This window comes from Onthophagus taurus, chromosome 6 (genome assembly GCF_036711975.1).
Source record: "Onthophagus taurus isolate NC chromosome 6, IU_Otau_3.0, whole genome shotgun sequence".
Taxonomy (NCBI): domain Eukaryota; kingdom Metazoa; phylum Arthropoda; class Insecta; order Coleoptera; family Scarabaeidae; genus Onthophagus; species Onthophagus taurus.
In genome coordinates, this window is record NC_091971.1 from 3,104,115 (window position 1) to 3,126,982 (window position 22,868).

A 22,868-nucleotide genomic window follows, 5' to 3' on the forward strand; every position below is an offset into this window, starting at 1 on the left:
CATATCACATATCTCAAATTAAAAACATAATTACATATACTTGGAAAGACACTAGGAAGCTTTTTTGTTCGAAAATTCACACACAACGAGATCATTTCAACTCTAAATCGTATTTACTAAATTAGCTATATATTGAAGTACATTTGGATTACTTAATATACTCATATGGTCAACTTTTGGTAGTGGTCTCGCGTAAACTCGTTGTTTTTGTTGTTTAACCCACGACATGCACCCTTCTAAGGATCGCCTATTCACCGTTCCATCACCATCGCCATTTACAAATGATGGAGTGTCATAAAATTTACCTGGCTTATAAATTAATCTAAAAAATATTTGTAAATAAATTTAAAAAATTTAATATCCTTGAAAATTTACTTTTCCACAGTTGGAACATCGGTACCATACAAACAATGCACCTCAACTCCTGGAGCTCCTAAACTTAAACTATGAGGTTGAGTGTCTTTGTACATTTCCCATCCATCAGGATAATCGACGTCACTAGAAAATTAATAATTCAAAATCAATAAAAGCAGTAATTTTGAAAAATAATAGTTACATAAAGTATTCTTCAATGTTAGCTAAAGTATAATTCTTTATATCAGTTTCTACAAGGACTTCGTCTTTTTGCCAAAAATGTGATGATGGCATTAACCATGCTAAACTGGGATTAGTAATTTGTTCTTGTTTCATTGTTCTTTGGTTTAATACGTAGGAACCCAAATCATCGCCTAAAAATAAGATAAATCATGAATAAAAGCTATTTTTTGGCGGGAGTTTTAACATAATATCATATTATAATATGATTATCACTTTAAAGTTTAAAACAATTTCATATTTTGAAGTTTAAGATGACAACTTCATAATAGAAATTGTCATTTTGGAGTTGAAAATGTCAACTTGATTAGAAAAAATGTTATTTTGAGGTTTATAAAGTCTGCTTGAGAATAAGAAATGTAATTTTGATATTTAAAACGTTAATGTCAAATGTTACAATGTCATTTTAAAGTTTAAAATGTCAACTTGATAATAAAAAATGTCGTTTTAAAGTTCATAATGACATTTTAAAAGTAGGAAATATCATTTTAAAGTTTAAAACAGCAATTTTATATCATTTTGAAGTTTAACATGACAACTTCATAATAGGAAGTGTCATTTTGGAGTTGAAAATGTCAACTTGATTAGAAAAAAATATCCTTTTGAGGTTCAGAAAGTAAACTTGTGAATAAGAAATGTTATTTTGATGTTTAAAACGTCAATGTCAAACGTAACAATGTCATTTTAAAGTTTAAGATGTCAACTTGATAATAAAAAATGTCAACTTGATTAGAAAAAATGTTATTTTGAGGTTCAGGATGTCAACTTGCGAATAAGATATGTTACTTTGATGTTTAAAACGTCTATGTCAAATATGACTGCCATTTTATAGTTTAAAATGTTAACTTCATAATAAAAAATTTCGTTTTAAAGTTCATAATGACGTTTTAAAAGTAGGAAATATCATTTTAAAGTTTAAAACAACAATTTCATACCATTTTGAAGTTTAAGATGACAACTTTATGATAGGAAATGTCATTTTGGAGTTGAAAATGTCAACTTGATTAGAAAAAATGTTATTTTGAGGTTCATAAAGTCTGCTTGAGAATAAGAAATGTTATTTTGATATTTAAAACGTCAATGTCAAATGTGACAATGTCATTTTAAAGTTTAAGACGTCAACTTGATTAGAAAAAATGTAATTCTGATGTTTAAAACGTCAATGTCAAATAGACAATGTCATTCTAAAGTTTAAAGTGTCAACTTCATAATAAAAAAAAACAACAATTTCATATTATTTTCAAGTTTAAGATGACAACTTCATAATAGGAAATGTCATTTTGGAGTTGAAAATGTCAACTTGATTAGAAAAAATGTTATTTTGAGGTTCAGGCTGTCAACTTGCGAATAAAAAATATTACTTTGATGTTTAAAACGTCTGTCAAATATGACAATGTCATTTTATAGTTTAAAATGTCAACTTCATAATAAAAAATGTCGTTTTAAAGTTCATCATAACAATTTAAAAGTAGGAAATATTATTTTAAAATTTAAAACAACAAGTTCATATCATTTTGAAGTTTAAGATGACAACTTCATGATAGAAAATGTCATTTTGGGGTTGAAAATGTCAACTTGATCAGAAAAAATGTTATTTTGAGGTTCATAAAGTCTGCTTGAGAATAAGAAATGTTATTTTGATATTTAAAAAGGTCAATGTCAAATGTGACAATGTCATTTTAAAGTTTAAGATGTCAACTTGATTAGAAAAAATATTATTTTGAGGTTCAGGATGTCAACTTGCGAATAAGAAATGTTACTTTGATTTTTAAAACGTCTATGTCAAATATGATGTCATTTTATAGTTTAAAATGTCAACTTCATAATAAAAAATGTTTAAAAAGTTTATAATAACATTTTAAAAGTAGGAAATATCATGTTAAAGTTTAAAACAATAATTTCATATCATTTTGAAGTTTAAGATGACAACTTCATGACAGGAAATGTCATTTTGGAGTTGAAAATGTCAACTTGATTAGAAAAAATGTTATTTTGAGGTTCATGAAGTCAACTTGAGTCCTCATAACGACAAAATAACGCTTCAATTTGAAAATACTACTCCAAATTAAAAAATAGCACGACTATTTCGTTTCCTTTTTAGTCGGTTCAGTGATTTCTGGTTCTTTTTGGTATAAAAGTTAAAAGAGTTTTCTGTTTCTAAATAGAACTATTTTTTTTAAAGTGGATTTAAAATACTTACCTATAGCATAAACTTTAACAGCTTTAACAGATCCACCCCAAGCACCACTTAAAGCCACCAATGACTTAATGTACTTGTCCTTCCAAGATTGCTTTTGCATATTCAAAAAGTATTGTGTCATCGGCCCACCCATTGAGTGGGCCAATAATATCACTGAAGTTTGATTATTTTCATTGTAAGTTTTTTCAATCAGATCTTTAAGTTGTATAAAATAATCCTGGTTTTCATCTGAAATTAATTTAAATCATCATAAATAAGCATATATTTGGTTTTTAATATCATGTTGATAAACACGTGTCAAGGACTCATGTTAACGAATAAAAAATTATCGGTGTTTAAACACATTTTAAAGCAAAATAAATATTTTAAAAGTTAATGAATTCTTGTTTAATCTAGAACCAATAAAGCCTGAGAAACAAAGAAAATAATTTTTCTAATATTAATCATGATAAGATAATCTAAATTTATTAATAATTATCTGTACACATTTTTCTTATTTATACTTACTTGGTGCTTTCCTAAAATCGTAGGGCGCACCTTTCAAAGTAACATTCCGAACATGGCCCAAACCAACTAATTCGTTAGCTATATCCTTAAAATAAGCTCCGGAAGAAGCATGACTAGGATCCAACCACTCCACAGTTTCCGTCCCTCCAAATCCTGGAATTCTAATATCTACCCCAGGAGTATTTTCAGTTTTACGCGTTTCGTTATTGTAAACCAATTTAATATTGTCAATCCAACAATCGATTACAACAGGAACCAAAAGCTCCAAATTTAACCAAATATTAAAATAATCAGTGCTAGTTTTGCCACAAATATAATGAACGGCCGATGATTTGTTTAATTTAGCTTCTACCTGAGATCCACCATCACCTGGGACGAAAATAAACGGATGAAAAACTCCGTATGATGTTTTTATAAAAAATAACAATAATAAACTGATGAAAACTTTGAGGTTATGTTTAACTATCATTATTTTTTAACTGTCTTATTATTGAAGTTTTTACACTATACTTATTGAAAGTCGAGAAATGCAGTGAGAGTTACTCAGATATTATTTGGCTTATCACTAAAATGAAACTCGAAACATGTTGATTACGTATATTTGTTTTTCTTTGTTTGGTTCAAATAATTCAATTTTATTGCGCATGCGCTAGATCACCCAATTTTTTTTTAATTATTATTATATTACAACATTTATGTGACTTGTTTTCATCTAATGACGTTAATTAAAAAGAAACTCGTGTAATTTCATAAATATTGTTTATTAAATAAACTAGAGGAGAACTAAAATAAAGTTTCACTGTTTGGGGTTAGCTTGGAAAACTAAAGATAAGATTCTTCAAGCTGTGGGGACATCACCAGCTAACCAATTACTTTTAGCCCCCATAATATTAATATTTATAAATACATAACCTAATTTATCAGAGAATTTCTGCTACCAACCTTGAAATTCGAAATATGTTAAATTATTTTTTTATGGAAAACTTTTCTATACGCTAAAAAACGATTAGTTTCGTCCTATCTTATTCAGAAAAAATCAAAGTTTCTTATTTTGTACTTTTTAAGACGCTTTATTTGCTTATTAAAGAAAATTATTAGTTTTTCAAAACGAAATGTGCCGAAAAAAGTATTTGAGTTGGTAATGGAATTGATTAAATGTCACTAAGTTTAAATATTTTTTTTTAAATTGCTTTTTATTCATATTAATTACATTATATACTACTATTATATTCATTTTTTGTTATTAATTGTTATTTATTTATTTCTTTGTTAATTGCGTTGCAACATAATTTCAAAAGTTAGATATTTTTCAGATTTAGTACCTTTATTTTTTTTTAAATTGGTTACGCTATGAAATTGACAACATCCATTTGAGGTTATTTAGTTTTTATTTTCAAAAATAATTAATATTTTGCAATCAAAACGAGTGAAAAACAAGAAGAATCAACCATAGACAAGTTAAAAAGGACGTTTAAGAAAAATCCCCCGACATAACTCAAATATCATCTCAAATCGGATGATGAATCTCATTCTAGTTTTAATTTTATTTCGACCTAAAAGGTAATATAACCCAAAATTACTATTTTAATTTACTTACATTTTCTCCAAATATGTTTTTGATGCTAGTTTATTATGTTTTTTCACTTTCAATCCTTTCTTTAATCCAATGTTTGCGATTAATCTCTACGTGTTTTATTTTTTGCAACTTGTAAAGCAAATACACCAGGAAGTTATTCTGTTGCTGATGTTTACTCGGAACGTTTTGTTAATCAAAATGAATCAATCGAAAAAACAGCAATTATAAGAATATTCCTGATTTATTGCATTAAACAAGATATGTTTATTTAAAACAGACATGGAAAAAAATCTTTAAAATGAGCCTAATGAAAGGGTTTCTATAAAGTCAATATATACTATATTCCATACATAATGGGCACCTTGTATTTACCCAGAATTTTAGTGCATTTTCCACTGATATGTCGTAAAAGGAAATCGGTGTTAGTAATGCAACCTTAATTGATGGTTAAACCATCAAATGGTAATCCAATGACATTATATAAAGTCATTAACCAAAAATACTACTTAGTTTTCTCTATTTTCATTAGTGTTGACAAAGCTTTATGCCAGACAAAGTAACAGGTAGTTATAAAAACGTTAATTACTCCAAATTTTATTTGAAAAGATAAAAGGAGATCCTCAATAAAAGGTTTGATTGCACTCATAAAGTTGAAGTTATTTATTAACATGATTTGGATTTTATTATTGTTACAAATAACGCTAACAATTACAGTTAAAGATGTTAAAATAAATTGTCTCGATTACTTATTCGACGAAAATTACGGCGGGTTAAAAGGTTACACGGTTATTATTAATGGATATTTTGATATTAAAAATCCCGTATATTTATGTGATACAAATCACGTAAAAAATTTACCTCAAGATATTAAATATAAAAATTTTGTGATTAACTTTAATACTGTGGATGAAACAAATATCTTATTAAAATATATTCAAGAATTAGGCAGTTTTTATTGCCAAGCTAATTATATTTTTGAAGTAAATAACGATGAAATCTTACCCATAATGGAATTACTAAGAAAATATAAAATCAATAAATCTATTTTGATGTCTAATAATACTATATATTTTTTCGATCCTTATAAACTTGATGAAAAAGAAATTTATTTAAAAAATGAGACTTGTAAAGATTTTAAACCAATTTGGGTGTATAAAAATTGCACAATAAAACTTGCTTGGGATATTAGACCACCTTACGCAATAAATGAGAATAAAAATAGTACTCCTGGAATATTAATTAGTATTATAACAACATTATCAGAACATTATAACGTTAATTTACACTTTAACAAACCTTCTTCTGCCTATATTCGAGAAATGCATTTAAAAGGATCTTTTGGGTTAATAACTAAAGAATTCGATAGTGGATTAAGCGATGTTGCTGTTTATGGCGCTCCAGCTCTAAATTTAATAACGAATTATAGTTTTATTACAAATTACGTTGTACAAGATGGTTTACAATATTTAATACCAAACCCAAAAGAAATTTCGGGGATACAAAAATTTACTTTTTTGATGCCAACTAATTATTGGTTAAAAATTATATTTACAATGTTAATTTGCACCTTTGTAATGATCGCTATCAATTTTCGAACGAAACACACAACCAGAATAAGTAGTTTATTTCTTTTGGTTTTAAGTTGGAACTTAAGTATATCGGGGAGTGATAAAGTATTTCAAAAAAAGAATATAATTGTACCTTCGATTTTATTTTATGGAATCGTTTTGGTGGTTTACATCCAAGGGAAACTATTTAGTACTTTTACTATGCCTATTTATGAAAAACCTATATCAACTATACAAGACATTTTTTCGGCACCTTACGATTTAAGAGCTATCCCATATGTTTTTCAACGGTTAAATCAATCTACAAGCAGCAAAAATTTCGTACCAATTAATGACCCTCTCGATGTAGCAACTGCACATTTTTTTAAATCGAGAGATTTTATAACTCTCGGCCAAGATATTTTCGTGCAATTACACGTCCATTATAAAGGAAAATATAGGACTATCCAAACGGAAAAGTTCTTTTGCACAATTCACACGCGAAAATGTTTCCCATTATTCGATCAATTCAACAAAAACATTTTAATTCTACATCATAGCGGTTTAATTAACCATTTTTGGGATAAAATCCGTTGGAATATCATCTTAAACACTGAATATTACGTTGATAACAATAAGGACCCGAACAAACTTTCAATAGACACCTTAAATATAGCCTTTATTGGGTTATCAATTGGAATGTTTTTAGCTGGGATCATTTTTATTTTTGAACTTATAGCATGGAGGTTACAAAACAATCAAATAATATAATAGTTGACGTAGCAACATAACAAGACATTTCAAAATGCAAATTCTTAAATACGTGGAAGATGATTTAGCGAATAATTTAGAAGTCGATGGAGATTATGTTAGTGTTTCAAAACGCATTCTTATGCACATACTACAATTGCCTTCCGAACCAGTATGGCACACGTGTGTTTGTGTAATGTGTTATTTGACAGTAATAGGACATACAGTTTTTTCTGTTAATGGAAAATGTCATACTCATTTAAGAGAATATAAATTTATCTGTAAGTAAATTAACAATACAGTAAAATCTTGATATAACGGATTCGAACAACTATCCACACCGCTACATTCTGTATTAGTTAGTTCTAGTTTTAGTTCAATAAAAATATACAACAATTTAGCACTGAAAAATAAACAAAACTAGAACTAACACTTGACCTAAAACTAGAAACATTCGGATTTAGCCGTTTTGAGAGACGTGCGGCTAAACCCAAAAGTTTCTAGGTTTAGTGTTAATTCTATAAAAATATACAACAACCTAGCACTGAATCACAATTAAAACTAGAACTAACACTATACCTAGAACTAGAATCATTTGGGTTTAGCCGCACGTCTCTAAAGACGGCTAAACCCGAATGGTTCTAGTTCTAGGTATAGTGTTAGTTCTAGTTTTACACTTACCCTGCCGTTAGAATTAACATTAGACCTAGAACTAGAAACATTTGGGTTTAGCCGTCTTGAGAGACGTGCGGCTAAACTCGAATGTTTCTAGTTCTAGATCTAGTGTTAGTTCTAGTTTTACACTAGTCGTGTTACCATGTAAAATTAACACTATACCTAGAACTAGAATCATTTGGGTTTAGCCGCACGTCTCTAAAGACGGCTAAACCCGAATGGTTCTAGTTCTAGGTATAGTGTTAGTTCTAGTTTTACACTTGCGCTGCCACTAGAACTAACATTCGACCTAGAACTAGAAACATTTGGGTTTAGCCGTCTTGAGAGACGTGCGGCTAAACCCGAATGTTTCTAGTTCTAGATCTAGTGTTAGTTCTAGTTTTACACTAGTCGTGTTACCATGTAAAATTAACACTATACCGAGAACTAGAATCATTTGGGTTTAGCCGCACGTCTCTAAAGACGGCTAAACCCGAATGGTTCTAGTTCTAGGTATAGTGTTAGTTCTAGTTTTACACTTGCCCTGCCACTAGAACTAACATTAGACCTAGAACTAGAAACTTTTGGGTTTAGCCGCCTTAAGAGACTTGAGGCTAAACCCAAATGTTTTTAGTTCTAGGTTTAGTGTTACTTCAATAAAAATATACAACAACCAATTAATATTTTCCTTTCTAATAGTCTCTAACAATTTCCACTTAGTTTCATAAAAATATTGAACAATCTAGAATAACAATTAAAACTAGAACTACCGCCCTTGATTTATCCATCGTGTATAGACAACTCGGGGAATACCCCGAGTTTATCTATAAACATTTATTCGTTATGTCCGAAGTCCGTTCTAATGACGTCCGTTATATCTAGGATTTAATTAACGAAATCTATTTCTCTATATTTACAGCGATTTTTTACATAGTGGATATTGCACTTGCTATCGATACGATTTTAACAGCTATAAGTATTTATTACAAAAAGAAATATCCAGAATTAAGAGTGATAAGACGACGATCATTGATAATATTTATAGAAATTATGTCAGTGCTTCCCATCGAGTTTTTATCAAAAAATCCAAAAATGATGTGCACTTTAACATTAAACAGAACATTAAGAATCATTTTGATCGTATATTTTAATAGTAAAAGAACCGATGAGATTCAATCTGGAATACACGGTAATAAATTGATTGAAATTTGTTCTTACCTGGTATTCTTAACGTTACTATCATACGGAATTTACTGCAATTATCAATGTCATGCTAATGATAATTGTGATTCTGTGATATGTTCGGATACATTTATGGGTGCCTTAAGTTGTATGGTTACGTCGATCGGCTATGAAGACAACCCAGATGATACTTTATTTTTGATAATTAACGTTGTTGTTCAAATGGTGGTTTTTTACTTTGTTTCGGCAGCAGCTTCCGCTTATTTTTCAGTTTCTTACGTTACTTATTTTTTTAACCAAGTTATTTATTCGAATTGCACCTTAGGAATGATCGATTTTGTAAAACAACTCCAATCACCAAAATTTTTACAAGACAGGATTTACGAAGAATTTCATTTGGCATGGGCTATGAAGCGAACTTACTGTTATGATTTATCCACCGTAGGATATTCTATGGGAACCACCTTTCTTCATCCGAGCATGTACAACGAACTAATGATTGATATAGCTTGGGTTTCTTTTAAACATTCCCATTTATTTAGAAACGTCGATTTTCACTATTTACGCTATTTATCTAATTATGTTGCGTTGGAATACAAACTCCCGGGAGAATATTTATATATAACGGGCGAATGGAAAAATAAAATGATTTATATTTCTTCGGGAACAATCGAAATTATATCGAACGAAGATAAATGTTCTTCGATTTTATCACTTTGCGAAGGCACTTTAATAGGTGCTTGTACTTTATTGTTTGGATATAGGTCATCGCATTATATTCAATGTAAAACTTTTTGTGAATTTCATATATTAAGGAAAAGTGAGTTTATAAAGTAAGTATATTGAATTTTTATTATTATTTTTTTAATGTTATGTTGTAAGAACCAAAGCTTATAGATACATATTATAAATTTAAAGATAACAAAGACAAAACTTGGTGTTTGGCAAATTACGCAAGAAATTTTGGATGTTTGGAAAGGGGATTGTTTTGAGATCAGGAGCTGGTCATAGATTCATTTCAAACGCAAAGATGGTTTTGTATCGGTTGCAGAAAAATGCTATATTGACCAGAAAAACATGGCTAAAACACATTACAAACATTACGAGGAGTCTATTATTATGATACACCAAGTCTCAACTATACTAATTTAACGTAGTCAACTACTCTTAATGTATGAGAACAATCTTTTTCATGTCCCATGAAATCTTACAAGAGTGATGCTGAAGTTCGTTTCAATGCTATAAGACTATAATAATCTTCATAAAAGAAAACATGAGCAGATGAACATGAGCCACAGAATACAAGTTAAAGTCCCAGATTTGCCAAATATTAACTCATTTAGTAAGACAGATTTTTGTGGTCAATACATGATAGTATCGGTTCTTACAACACAATAACAAAAAACTACAATGTATTACTTAACTACAATGTATCTTTTTTTTAGAGCATCACAATTTTTTCCCGAAGAATTTAAAGCAGCAAAAAATAAAATTTATGAACGTTACAACGGCGCATTAGAAGCACACGCCATGTCAGTACGTGCCAGAAAATCGGTTATTAGTAAAAAAGAAAACGTCGATTCTTACACGCTTTTATGGGTCAAAAATACTTTACATCGTTTAATGGCTACGGATGCTGATTCAACATACAGACATGAATTTCAAAATATCTACCTGACAACGGAAGTGGAAGTGGAAGCATTTAGCAAATTATTATTCAACGCGGATTTCTTTGATATGTTAGTGGTGAAAGAACGATTACAGGTTGATACCGATTCGGTGTTCGTTAGAAATACGTTTCCGTTCATTTTCCAACCGAATTCTATTTTGGCAATTGCTTGGCAAGGTGTTATAACGGTGTTAATTATTCTTGTGTCTTTTGCGATACCATACGTGGCATTTGTCGTTGAGGAACCACCTAATTCGTATTTTTGGATTATAAGAGGTGCTACACACGTGTATTTATTAGATGTTTGTATTCAATTATCGACAGCCACAAAAAGTAGGCATGCAATAACCGTTACACACTCAGCAACCATAAAAGCCAGATTACAAACGGTTACGTTTTGGTTGGATGTTGGAGCTTTAGTCCCAACTGAAGCTTTTATGTGTATTTTAAGCACTGTGGTCGATTCAAGTATTAAAGCACAATTACAATTGAACCGATTATTAAAAATTTATAGACTTAAATTGTTGTTTGATGTGTGGGATCAACAATTTAGTACTAAAAAACTTACAGTTAGATACGTAAAATATTTCTGCCTGGTTATTTATGGTGTGTTTGTTTTATATTGCGTACTGAGTTATTGGCTTAAATGGTATAAAGTTCCTGAAGAAGGGCATCTTATGTTTAAAGCGGCGTATATTTTCACTAAGTCGTTTGTGTACCGAAAATTCACCCCACCACACGTTTTTTTCCCGTTTTTAAATATACTCACAGAAATATTTAGAATACTAATGTTTTCTAACATAATGGCTGGGTTTGTTATGGAAACTCTATCAAAATTTCAAATACAACAGATGTATGGAAGTGTTACCAAAGTGCTTACTCCCGGATATACCCATAAATACGAACAAAGGATTTTGCAAATTATTGAGTTAGAATGGTATCAAAATCGTTGTAACAGATTACGATCATCGGATAAATTAGTATGTATGATGAGCCAGTTCACTTACAGTGAATTTATGACCAGTCAACTTGCTGATGTTTTAAAAACTGTTGAGTTTTTCAATGATTTTTCCGATGACCTTATTGCCGATATATGTGAAATTTTTTACATAACCGTACTACCACCAAATGAAGCTGTAATATACGGCGGCGATCTTTCAAATGTCATCACCTTAATATTTAAAGGTACTTACGATATTTTTAACGAATACGGTGTTTATACAACCACGAAAAACACACCGACGGTAATTAATTTAATCGAAGCTTTGATGAATATTCCAAGTATTAATACTGTAACGTCGGTAACACACTGCAGAATTTTTTACATGAATGCAAACCGTTTTCGTAGCTTATTAGTGAAACATACACGATACGCAAGTGGATTATTGCAGGCTTTAAAAGCAAGCGATGATTTGAAAATAAAATTACATCGTATGTCAAGAAAAAATGTTTTTGATGTAAATCAAAGTATAAGGATTAAGGAGAAACGTCGACCAAAATTCTATTATTTTACAAATCTTGTCGCCGATTCAGATGAAGAGATCGATTATCATTTACCTTTCGATAGAATACACCCGTTTTCATTTATCCGTTACTTTTTTATGAGAAAAACAGTAGATCCACACTGCAACTTTATCAAATACTGGGAAACATTTCGTTGCATTTGCGCCATCTTAACCGGAATGTTTACGTTTATAATTAACGCAAAAGAAATGTTCATAATACTATTAATATTGGATTTCGCAGCGTTAATTGACATTTATTTAAGATTTCATTTTGCGTATTACGACGAAAACGGAGTGTTGATATACCATCCATTAGCAACAGCAAAAAATTACATTACGGGAGCTTTCGCTATAGATTTTTTGGGCATGTTTCCTACGTCTTTTCTTCAATTGGAACTTGGTGGCATACTAGAACTTGTGCAAAGAGCCAATAAACTCTTACCTATGTATCGATATATAGGTTTTTGCATGACTTTTATACAATATAAAATCACCCCTGTTGCTAAACCTTATGGTCTGGTGTTTATACCGGTTATTTTGGTTTTAAGTTGTGTTTCTGCTGCTATTATTATTGTTTTGCAATGTGAAGTTATTACTAAAGATGACGGGTAATTTATTTAATAGATCAAATTAACAACTATACAGGGTGTTTCGGTGACTGGGGGAACAAATTTAACCACATATACTAGAGTGAAAATGATGACGATTCATGTAAAAAATATTAGTAAAAGTCCTCAAATTTCGAAGATACAGGCCATCAAAGTTATGAAATTTTAACACATTTTTCTAAATATCTTAAACACTATTTATGGTAATGTGCTGAAATTTGGTACAGTATAAACTAATATCACGTAAAACCATTTTGTAATTTATAAGTTGGATCGGTCCGCGGGAACAATGCTATACAGGCTGTTCCTAAAATTTGTTTGCTCAGAACTTTTTTATTCGATCGTAACCCTACATTTATTTTTACAGTTTCTAATAGAAAATTTATTTTAGAAACTTTTATTACTCTTAGATAATATTGATAAAAATCACCGTTTTCGTGTTAAATGCAAAAATGTTATGTATGTAACATTTCCAAGTGTAGATTAGGTAAATCCCTTTTTAATTTGTTTTAGTTGATTTAATAAAAGATAATACAAAATAAATTTAATTTTAACGACAACGCTAACAGGAAAAATAAAACAAATACATAAAATAACAAGACAAGTAATAAAAAATACTATAGGAAATGTTCAAAAAGACCACATGTCCCTTCTGGTATTTAACGGAACGTCACTAAGAACTCGTCCAATCCTTCCAAATATTGATGGTATGTAGGGCCATCAAGTCTTGACGGCAAGAAAACGGGACCAACAATGACAATCTCCATTAAGATTTCCAAGTTTTGAAAAATTTTGGATTTTCTTCAGCCCAACTATGTAAATTCCTTAAATTAATTATTCCATCTATGGAAAAAGTAGATTCATCGGTGAAAAGTATTTTTTCTAAAAACTGATTATCAATTTGTATTTTCTGTTGCATTTTCTGGCAATATTCCAATCTAATTGGATAATCGGTAAGCTGTACTTCCTGAACCTTACGCAGTGAAATGGGTAAAGCTGCTGCTTTCGAAGAATACGCCACACAGTCGTTTTTGACGTCCCAAATTGCCTAGCCATGTCCGAAGTACTAGTGGTACTATTTTCTTCTGCATGTTCATTAACTCATTTTCTCTTAATCGAGCTTCAATTCGAGAAAACGTTTTTCTGTTGGTGGTTCTACGATTCGGGAATTTTTGCCGATAACGGTTAGCGGCTGCTACGGAATTTCCAAGACATTCACCCAATGTTAAAAGCATATCGGTTTGTTCTCCAAACGTGTAATTTTCCATTTCGAACACTACAAGGTTTTTAGTATTTGTTTAAACGACTAAGCGTGTTTACAACTGTCAATGAATTCGTTTGTTAATTGTCATGGCAGACTTAGATTTTTTTTTTAGTGTTATTGAAATGGGAGCCTACCAGAAGAAGAAAAACAAATTTTATTCTGTACCCACTACATAAAAAAAATAAGAATAACAATAAAAATATCTATATGTGTATAAAACAAAAATAAAAAAGTTAAGGGGTGAGAATAGGGCTACCGACCAAGGTCTTTCTGCCCGTGATTTTTGTAGTCGGCGGCTTGCTTCAGTCTTCTCTGACGGCCAGGAGTTTTTGGAAGAGAAGAGGTGGGTTGTTGCGAGGGTGGAGTAATGGAGTCGATATAAGCGTGTGTTGCAAGGCGTTGGTAGGAAAATTTAGAATGGATTTATCGGACAAAGATTGAAGACGGGTATGGATAGGGGGTATATCGATAAGTTGGTATAGCAGATTATTGCTAGGGTTAAAGAGGGGATTACGGGGGTTCCTAATTCGGGTGATGGATCTCAGTGCAGATCTTTCCGCTACTTCCAGGTGGTACTTCGTTCTTCTTGGTGCGTTGCTTAGCAGTATTGATCCATATTCTATGATGGGCCTGCATATGGTCTTGTAGATGTGCGAGGCACATGAGGTAGAGATTCCGCGACCGCTGAACGAGAGAGATTTAAAGTGTTTGGCGCGTGTCTTTACTTTCATCTTCACCTTGATTGCATGAGTGGAAAACTTAAGCGTTCTGTCAAGTATTATGCCCAGATACTTACAGGTTGGTGAGACGGAGATTGCCGTTGATTGGATTGTAATTGTGGGAGAGGGAGCGCGGGGTGAGAGGAATGGGACAAAAAATTGTGTTTTTGTGGGATTGAGTAGGATGCGCCATTTTCGGTACCAATTTTCCGTTTCGTTTATGAGCGTCTGCAGCTTACGGACCGAGGAAGTGATATCCCTACTGTGCGAGACCAATGCTGTGTCGTCGGCATAAAGTAGTGCGTATGCAGTGAGGTTAAAGGCGTCTGGGTTGTCGTTGTAAAGATCGTGGCAGAAAAGATTGTATAGAGAGGGAGAGATAGGCGAACCCTGAGGAAGGCCTTGCTGAGCGGAGAAGCTGTGGGAGAAATAATTTTTCAACTTCACGATGGAGGAGCGATTCGACAGGAATTGGTTTATCAGGGTTAGAAGATAGTATGGCGTTTTTAGCTTATCCAGTTTAAATAGCAATCCTTTGTGCCACACGGAGTCAAAGGCCTTTCGGACGTCCAGAAAAACTGCTGCAGATTTCAGTTTTATAAAACGTGCCGCCTGGAAGTTGGAAACCAGAATAGTTAGTGGCTGGGATGTTGATTTGCCGGATTGGAAGCCAAATTGGTAAGGCGGAATTTTCTTTGATACCGCAGCCAGGAGCTTGTTCTTCAAGTGCGTCTCGAAGAGTTTTCCAATTACGGGGAGCAGTGAGATGGGGCGATAGTTGGCTGGATCAGATAGAGAAGAATCCTTCTTGGGAATACAAGTTATAATAGACGTCTTCCAATCGCGCGGGAAATGCTGAGTCGTAAGGCAAAAGTTAATTATTTTTCTGATAAAGCCATGGATGTTAAGATCTAGACTTCTAAGCAGTTTCCTTGTGATGTTATCATAACCGGGAGCGGTATCTTTTCCCTGTCCAAGAAGAGTAAAATATTCGTCTTCCAACATGAGAGCATCTTCGGGTGTCTCGAACGGTGTCAAAAATGCGGATTCGTACCAATTATCTATAATGTTTTTATTGTGGGGACAAAACGAAACATCCTCGGTAAAGGTGAATACACCTTCTAGGTAGTCAGCGTGTATGTTGACAATCTCTTCAGGGTTGGAGTGCACACCGCCATCGGTAGGATCAATGAGCTCCTCCGTTCCAGGTGTCTTTTGGTATCTTGATAGTTTTCGAATTTCGTGCCAATAGTTTCTTCCTTTACACAGTTTTATTTTGTCACAGGCTTCCATGTACTTTTCCGTTCTGTATTGCTGAATTAGTTTCTGTATCTTTTTGTTGAACTCATTAAACTTGGGAGCCTACCATTTTTGCATTTAACACGAAAACGGTGATTTTTATCAACATTATCTAAGAGTGATAAAAGCTTCTAAAATAAATTTTCTATTAGAAACTGCAAAAATAAATGTAGGGTTACGATCGAACAAAAAAGTTCTGAGCAAACAAATTTTAGGGACTCCTGTATAGCATGGTTGCCGCCGCCCGATCAAAGTCAAAATTGGTTCAATGATTTTGCTTGATATTTGTTTACCCTGTATCAAATTTCAACGCTCTACCATAAATGGTATTGAAAATATTTAGAAAAATGTGTTAAAATTTTTGAATTTTGATGGCCCATATCTTGGCCATTTGAAGACTTTTATAATAAATTTTTATCACCAATCGTCATCATTTTTGCTCTAGTATATGAGGTTAATTTTATTCCCCGAGTCACGGGAACACCCTGTGTATAAATAATAATTTTTCTTTTAATTTCAGTTTAACTCTTAAATGTGTCAAGGGAAACACATTCGAAATAGCAAATATGTCAGATCCGATATCACCAATTCACGCTCAACTATCCACAATATACATGTCCTGTTCAATGCTAACACCCGCTGGAATACAAGGATTTATAATTCCGGAAGAAATCCAAGTTTTCGCCGGTATATTAATCTTTATAGGGACTTTTTTGACTGTAACATTTGCCGGTAGATTCATAACGCTTTACTCTTTTACTCACGGTACTTTACTAAAATATCAAAATGATATTAAATCGTTACTTACCCACATGAATTCTCTCAAAGTTAGCTCGGTTTTTCAAAAACAGCTCATTGCAAATTACGAAATTAAATATAAAATGATACAAACGAATGATGTTCATGCATTTTTAGGTCAAGTTTCGCAGCCGCTTAAATTAGATGTTCTTTATGATCTTTATGGGATTAGATTAGCTCAAGTTTCGGTTTTTACGAAAGGCGATATGGGGTTTTATAGAAATCTTTTACCTCTCATGAACTACAATATTATTAGTAAAGATGGGTTTTTAGGGAGATGTAATGACGTGGGTTCTGATATTTATATTGTGTATAGTGGTGTTGTGCAGGTACTTAATTCGATGGGTAAACAAGAGAGGGTTTTATACGTGGGAAGTATGTTTGGAAATATGAATAATAGGGAGTATATTAGGTACGTGTGTAGTTTTCAAGCTGCCACGCACGTGGAGTACTTTCATTTACCCGCTTTAGAGTTTTTTAAAATCTTAAAATATTACCCTACAACTTGTAACGAATTTATTTTCTTTAGGTCAATTTTTTCCAAATATATCGCAGCTCATAAAGTCGATATAAATGATGGTAGTGTTGCGAACAAGTTAAATTTTAAAGGATTCGTTTTTCGACACAATACTAAACGAATGAAATCGTGGAAGTTTTTTATATTGGTGTTTGTTTGTTATTTCGGAAATATTCTTAATTCGTATCAGTTAAGCGTCCAAGAATATTCACAAACCATTTTAACGCTGATGTATATCTTCGATGTTGCTTATGTATTAGATTATTACATAACTTCTAGAACATCTTATATAGATAAAACAGGTTCGCATGTCACAAATTTAGACATGATACAACAATATCGGAAAAGAAATAAGTTTTTGTATGTAATGAGAATTATTGGGTTAATACCTTTCGAAATCCCCGTTTTATTACTTTACAGTATGGAGAAGAGTTCGAAATATTTACTTTATAGCATAGCTCGTTCAAATCGTTATTGTCGCCTTATTTTTATCTTCACTTATTTTACTCAAAAATCTTATAGATTAAACGTTAACGTTTATTTAATGCGTTTGAGTTATATATTTTTGTGGACCACTGTAGCCCTAACAATAATTACAATGTTTATCATCGCGCCTTCAAGTTATTTTTGGACGGATGATATTTATCCGCCAATTCCCCATTACAAAACAATGTTTGATATGAACTCCACGGAAAAATTTATGACGTACGTAAATTGTTTGCATTTAGCAACAGATTTCATTTCGTTTACACCACAATTAAGATTTCATCCGGTTTCGATAGGATACATTATTCTTTTTACAATAATCAGGATCCTCTCATTACATTTAATGTATTTGTGTTATAGCCAAATATACTGTTTGGTCGATCAATATTCTTTTCACTTCGTGCAATTTCGCGATTCGCTACAACGCTTAGAAAACTTTATGAAACGCGAAGATGTTTCGGTTGCTTTGTATGATAGAATAATGCATTATGTACGAAAGCGTTGGTCGAGGAAAGCAACAGATGTTTTCCCGGCGTTAATGGAGAAAGCTCCGTTATATTTACGCGAAGACATACTTATGAGCGTTTTTGGGACTATCCTAACCGCACAACCCGTATTCGAATCTTGCAATAATGATTTACTTAGACAAATTGCTGGAAAGATACGAACAAGAATCTTTTATAGGCAAGATTACATACAATTTGAAGGAGTCATCGATGAGTGCATGTATTTTATTCTTGAAGGAGAAGTTATTGTTACGAATGATTCCGGAATAATGTTGAAAACTTTAAAAGGGGGTGAAGCTTTTGGCGTACAACAAGGTGTCGATTCTAAAGCGAAACATGAATTCACTTACATGGCAGGGAAGAATAGCACGATTGGAATTTTAAATTCGAATAATTGGAAATATTTGTTAGGATATTTCCCCGTAGATGAAATCAAAATTCGATCTTTTATTAATGAATTTAGAAAATCCAAAAAAGTTAAAATTAAATAAATTTATTTAAAATTTGTAAAATCAAATATATAATAAAATTGTGAAAAGAATTTAATTTTTATGAAGATCTACTGGGTATTTTTAAATTTTGAATCTTCTCTCGTATTTCCCCAACCGATCTATTACGTTTTTTGTTCAATTTATTTTTCCACAACCACATGCGACAATCTTTTTTCCAACGCGTCGCGATATCATTCAACGAGTACCTTTTTCCTCTATAATTCAACATATCATCTCTCACCAAGAATACTTGGTTCGAAATTATTTCTTTTGTGACGTAACCACGCTCAACAGTTCCATCAATTTCGCTTTTATGTAATTGCTCGTTCGAATTTATGTTGTGTTCATGCTAAAATTAAAGAAAATTTAATTAAATATCATTTAATACTGACGAAATCATTTACTGAACAGAAATTTGTTGATTTTGGGCCGCATTTTAATTCTTCCAAAGCACCTGTAAAAGATCTTGCTTCGCGAAGACTTAAATTCGGTTGCCCCGTGTTGAAACCAATTGAAGACACTGATTTGCGAAGGTTGTACTTTTTACAATTTTCTTCTGTTGGCCATGCCATTTTTTCTTTGATGCGTAATAAGGCAATTTTAAAAATATTAGTCTAACAAAAAATGTCAAACAATTCTAAAATGACATTTTTTAGACATTGAGTCAGTTTTCTTTATTTTTTGAGTATTTGATCAATTCAAAAATCAAGTTTAAAGTATTGTTTTCTCAAAAACTACAAGTAATTTTTCAAAACTTGTTAGTTCATTGGAAAGAGGACACTTTTATTAACACTTTGGGAAATTTTCATGCTCATATTCCAAGAACTGGATTTTATACGAATTATTAAAACTTAATCTGCGAAAATTGCAAAATTCGAAAAAGTCGTTTATTTCAAAAATTTATTTCTCAAGAACTGAAAGTGATTTTTCAAAACAGCTTTTTGCATTAAAAAGAGGATACTATAATTAATAATTGGTGATATTTCCACAAGGATCCTTCAAAAAATTAATTTTATAGCGAATTTTGAAAGTTATCGATTAAAATTGCAACATCGAAAATTTTATCAAAACTTCAAATATTGTTTTTTCAAAAACTAAAAGTTATTTTTCAAAACATGTTGGTTCATTGGAAAGAGGACACTTTTATTAACATTTTGGGAAATTTTCATACTCATATTCCAAGAAGCCGATTTTATACGAATTTTTATATCTTAATCTGCGAAAATTGCAAAATTCGAAAAAATTGTCGTTTATTTCAAAAATTTATTTCTCAAGAACTGAAAGTGATTTTTCAAAACGGCTTTTTGCATTAAAAAGAAGATACTATAATTAATAATTGATGATATTTCCACAAGGATCCTTCAAGAAATTAATTTTATAGCGAATTTTGAAAGTTATCGATTAAAATTGCAACATCGAAAATTTTATCAAAACTTCAAATATTGTTTTTTCAAAAACTAAAAGTTATTTTTCAAAACGTGTTGGTTCATTGGAAAGAGGACACTTTTATTAACATTTTGGGAAATTTTCATACTCATATTCCAAGAAGCCGATTTTATACGAATTTTTAAAACTTAATCTGCGAAAATTGAAAAATTCGAAAAAGTCGTTTATTTCAAAAATTTATTTCTCAAGAACTGAAAGTGATTTTTCAAAACGGCTTTTTGCATTAAAAAGAAGATACTTTAATTAATAATTGGTGATATTTCCACAAGGATCCTTCAAAAAATTAATTTTATAGCAAATTTTGAAAATTATCGATTAAAATTGCAACATCGAAAATTTTATCAAAACTTCAAATATTGTTTTTTCAAAAACTAAAAGTTATTTTTCAAAACATGTTGGTTCATTGGAAAGAGGACACTTTTATTAACATTTTGGGAAATTTTCATACTCATATTCCAAGAAGCCGATTTTATACGAACTTTTAAAACGTAATCTGCGAAAATTGCAAAATTCGAAAAAAATGTTGTTTATTTCAAAAATTTATTTCTCAAGAACTGAAGGTGATTTTTCAAAACGGCTTTTTGCATTAAAAAGAGGATACTATAATTAATAATTGGTGATATTTCCACAAGGATCCTTCAAGAAATTAATTTTATAGCGAATTTTGAAAGTTATCGATTAAAATTGCAACATCGAAAATTTTATCAAAACTTCAAATATTGTTTTTTCAAAAACTAAAAGTTATTTTTCATAACATGTTGGTTCATTGGAAAGAGGACACTTTTATTAACATTTTGGGAAATTTTCATACTCATATTCCAAGAAGCCGATTTTATACGAACTTTTAAAACGTAATCTGCGAAAATTGCAAAATTCGAAAAAAATGTTGTTTATTTCAAAAATTTATTTCTCAAGAACTGAAGGTGATTTTTCAAAACGGCTTGTTGCATTAAAAAGAGGATACTATAATTAATAATTGGTGATATTTCCACAAGGATCCTTCAAGAAATTAATTTTATAGCGAATTTTGAAAGTTATCGATTAAAATTTCAACATCGAAAATTTTATCAAAACTTCAAATATTGTTTTTTCAAAAACTAAAAGTTATTTTTCAAAACATGTTGGTTCATTGGAAAGAGGACACTTTTATTAACATTTTGGGAAATTTTCATACTCATATTCCAAGAACTGGATTTTATACGAATTTTTAAAACTTAATCGGCGAAAATTGCAAAATTCGAAAAAATTGTCGTTTATTTCAAAAATTTATTTCTCAAGAACTGAAAGTGATTTTTCAAAACGGCTTTTTGCATTAAAAAGAGGATACTATAGTTAATAATTGGTGATATTTCCTCAAGGATCCTTCAAAAAATTAATTGTATAGCGAATTTTGAAAGTTATCGATTAAAATTGCAACATCGAAAATTTTATCAAAACTTCAAATATTGTTTTTTCAAAAACTAAAAGTTATTTTTCATAACATGTTGGTTCATTGGAAAGAGGACACTTTTATTAACATTTTGGGAAATTTTCATGCTCATATTCCAAGAACTGGATTTTATACGAATTTTTAAAACTTAATCGGCGAAAATTGAAAAATTCGTAAAAATTGTCGTTGATTTCAAAAATTTATTTCTCGAAAAGTGAAAGTGATTTTTCAAAACAGCTTTTTGCATTAAAAAGAAGATACTTTAATTAATAATTGGTGATATTTCCACAAGGATCCTTCAAGAAATTAATTTTATAGCGAATTTTGAAAATTATCGATTAAAATTGCAACATCGAAAATTTTATCAAAACTTCAAATATTGTTTTTTCAAAAACTAAAAGTTATTTTTCATAACATGTTGGTTCATTGGAAAGAGGACACTTTTATTAACATTTTGGGAAATTTTCATGCTCATATTCCAAGAACTGGATTTTATACGAATTTTTAAAACTTAATCGGCGAAAATTGAAAAATTCGTAAAAATTGTCGTTGATTTCAAAAATTTATTTCTCGAAAAGTGAAAGTGATTTTTCAAAACAGCTTTTTGCATTAAAAAGAAGATACTTTAATTAATAATTGGTGATATTTCCACAAAGATCCTTCAAGAAATTAATTTTATAGCGAATTTTGAAAATTATCGATCAAAATTGCAACATCGAAAATTTTATCAAAACTTCAAATTTTGTTTTCTCAAAAACTAAAAGTTATTTTTCAAAACGTGTTGGTTCATTGGAAAGAGGACACTTTTATTAACATTTTGGGAAATTTTCATACTCATATTCCAAGAAGCCGATTTTATACGAATTTTTAAAACTTAATCGGCGAAAATTGAAAAATTCGAAAAAATTGTCCTTTATTTCAAAAATTTATTTCTCAAGAACTGAAAGTGATTTTTCAAAACGGCTTTTTGCATTAAAAAGAGGATACTATAATTAATAATTGATGATATTTCCACAAGGATCCTTCAAGAAATTAATTTTATAGCGAATTTTGAAAGTTATCGATGAAAATTGCAACATCGAAAATTTTATCAAAACTTCAAATATTGTTTTTTCAAAAAC

General features: G+C 30.8%; 3 protein-coding genes across 3 annotated transcripts; 1 reads left to right on the forward strand and 2 right to left on the reverse strand.

The window, feature by feature from the left end:
* Nucleotides 1-91: 91 nt before the first annotated feature.
* On the reverse strand, nt 92-3,935 carry LOC111424719 (lysosomal phospholipase A and acyltransferase-like). The gene is made up of 5 exons (XM_023058359.2): nt 3,302-3,935; nt 2,795-3,022; nt 557-728; nt 376-498; nt 92-322 (listed from the first exon to the last, which is right to left on the reverse strand). The coding sequence occupies exons 1-5, from the start codon at nt 3,768-3,770 to the stop codon at nt 103-105; spliced, it is 1,212 nt and encodes a 403-aa protein (XP_022914127.1). The 5' UTR covers nt 3,771-3,935; the 3' UTR covers nt 92-102.
* Nucleotides 3,936-5,832: 1,897 nt separating this feature from the next.
* Nucleotides 5,833-18,954, forward strand: LOC111424805 (uncharacterized). The gene is made up of 4 exons (XM_071196598.1): nt 5,833-7,455; nt 8,748-9,843; nt 10,456-12,792; nt 16,595-18,954. Exons 1-4 carry the CDS (start codon nt 7,230-7,232, stop codon nt 18,870-18,872), a joined length of 5,937 nt encoding a protein of 1,978 aa, XP_071052699.1. The 5' UTR covers nt 5,833-7,229; the 3' UTR covers nt 18,873-18,954.
* LOC111424883 (uncharacterized) lies at nt 18,859-19,444 on the reverse strand. Its single transcript, XM_023058605.2, has 2 exons — nt 19,277-19,444; nt 18,859-19,221 (listed from the first exon to the last, which is right to left on the reverse strand). The coding sequence occupies exons 1-2, from the start codon at nt 19,442-19,444 to the stop codon at nt 18,931-18,933; spliced, it is 459 nt and encodes a 152-aa protein (XP_022914373.1). The 3' UTR covers nt 18,859-18,930.
* Between the last annotated feature and the right edge of the window lie 3,424 nt (nt 19,445-22,868).

What these genes read in the sequence shown, in the direction of transcription:
- LOC111424719 (XM_023058359.2), bottom strand. Translation starts at nt 3,770, where the DNA reads ATGATAGTTAAACATAACCTCAAAGTTTTCATCAGTTTATTATTGTTA. An exon ending in CGATTTTAGGAAAGCACCAA is followed by an intron (nt 3,023 to 3,301) that starts GTAAGTATAAAT and finishes AATTAATTTCAG; the next exon opens with ATGAAAACCAGGATTATTTT. An exon ending in AACATTGAAGAATACTTTAT is followed by an intron (nt 499 to 556) that starts GTAACTATTATT and finishes TTAATTTTCTAG; the next exon opens with TGACGTCGATTATCCTGATG.
- LOC111424805 (XM_071196598.1), top strand. Translation starts at nt 7,230, where the DNA reads ATGCAAATTCTTAAATACGTGGAAGATGATTTAGCGAATAATTTAGAA. An exon ending in AGGAAAAGTGAGTTTATAAA is followed by an intron (nt 9,844 to 10,455) that starts GTAAGTATATTG and finishes TCTTTTTTTTAG; the next exon opens with AGCATCACAATTTTTTCCCG. An exon ending in GTTATTACTAAAGATGACGG is followed by an intron (nt 12,793 to 16,594) that starts GTAATTTATTTA and finishes TTTTAATTTCAG; the next exon opens with TTTAACTCTTAAATGTGTCA.
- LOC111424883 (XM_023058605.2), bottom strand. Translation starts at nt 19,444, where the DNA reads ATGGCATGGCCAACAGAAGAAAATTGTAAAAAGTACAACCTTCGCAAA. An exon ending in AATCAACAAATTTCTGTTCA is followed by an intron (nt 19,222 to 19,276) that starts GTAAATGATTTC and finishes CTTTAATTTTAG; the next exon opens with CATGAACACAACATAAATTC.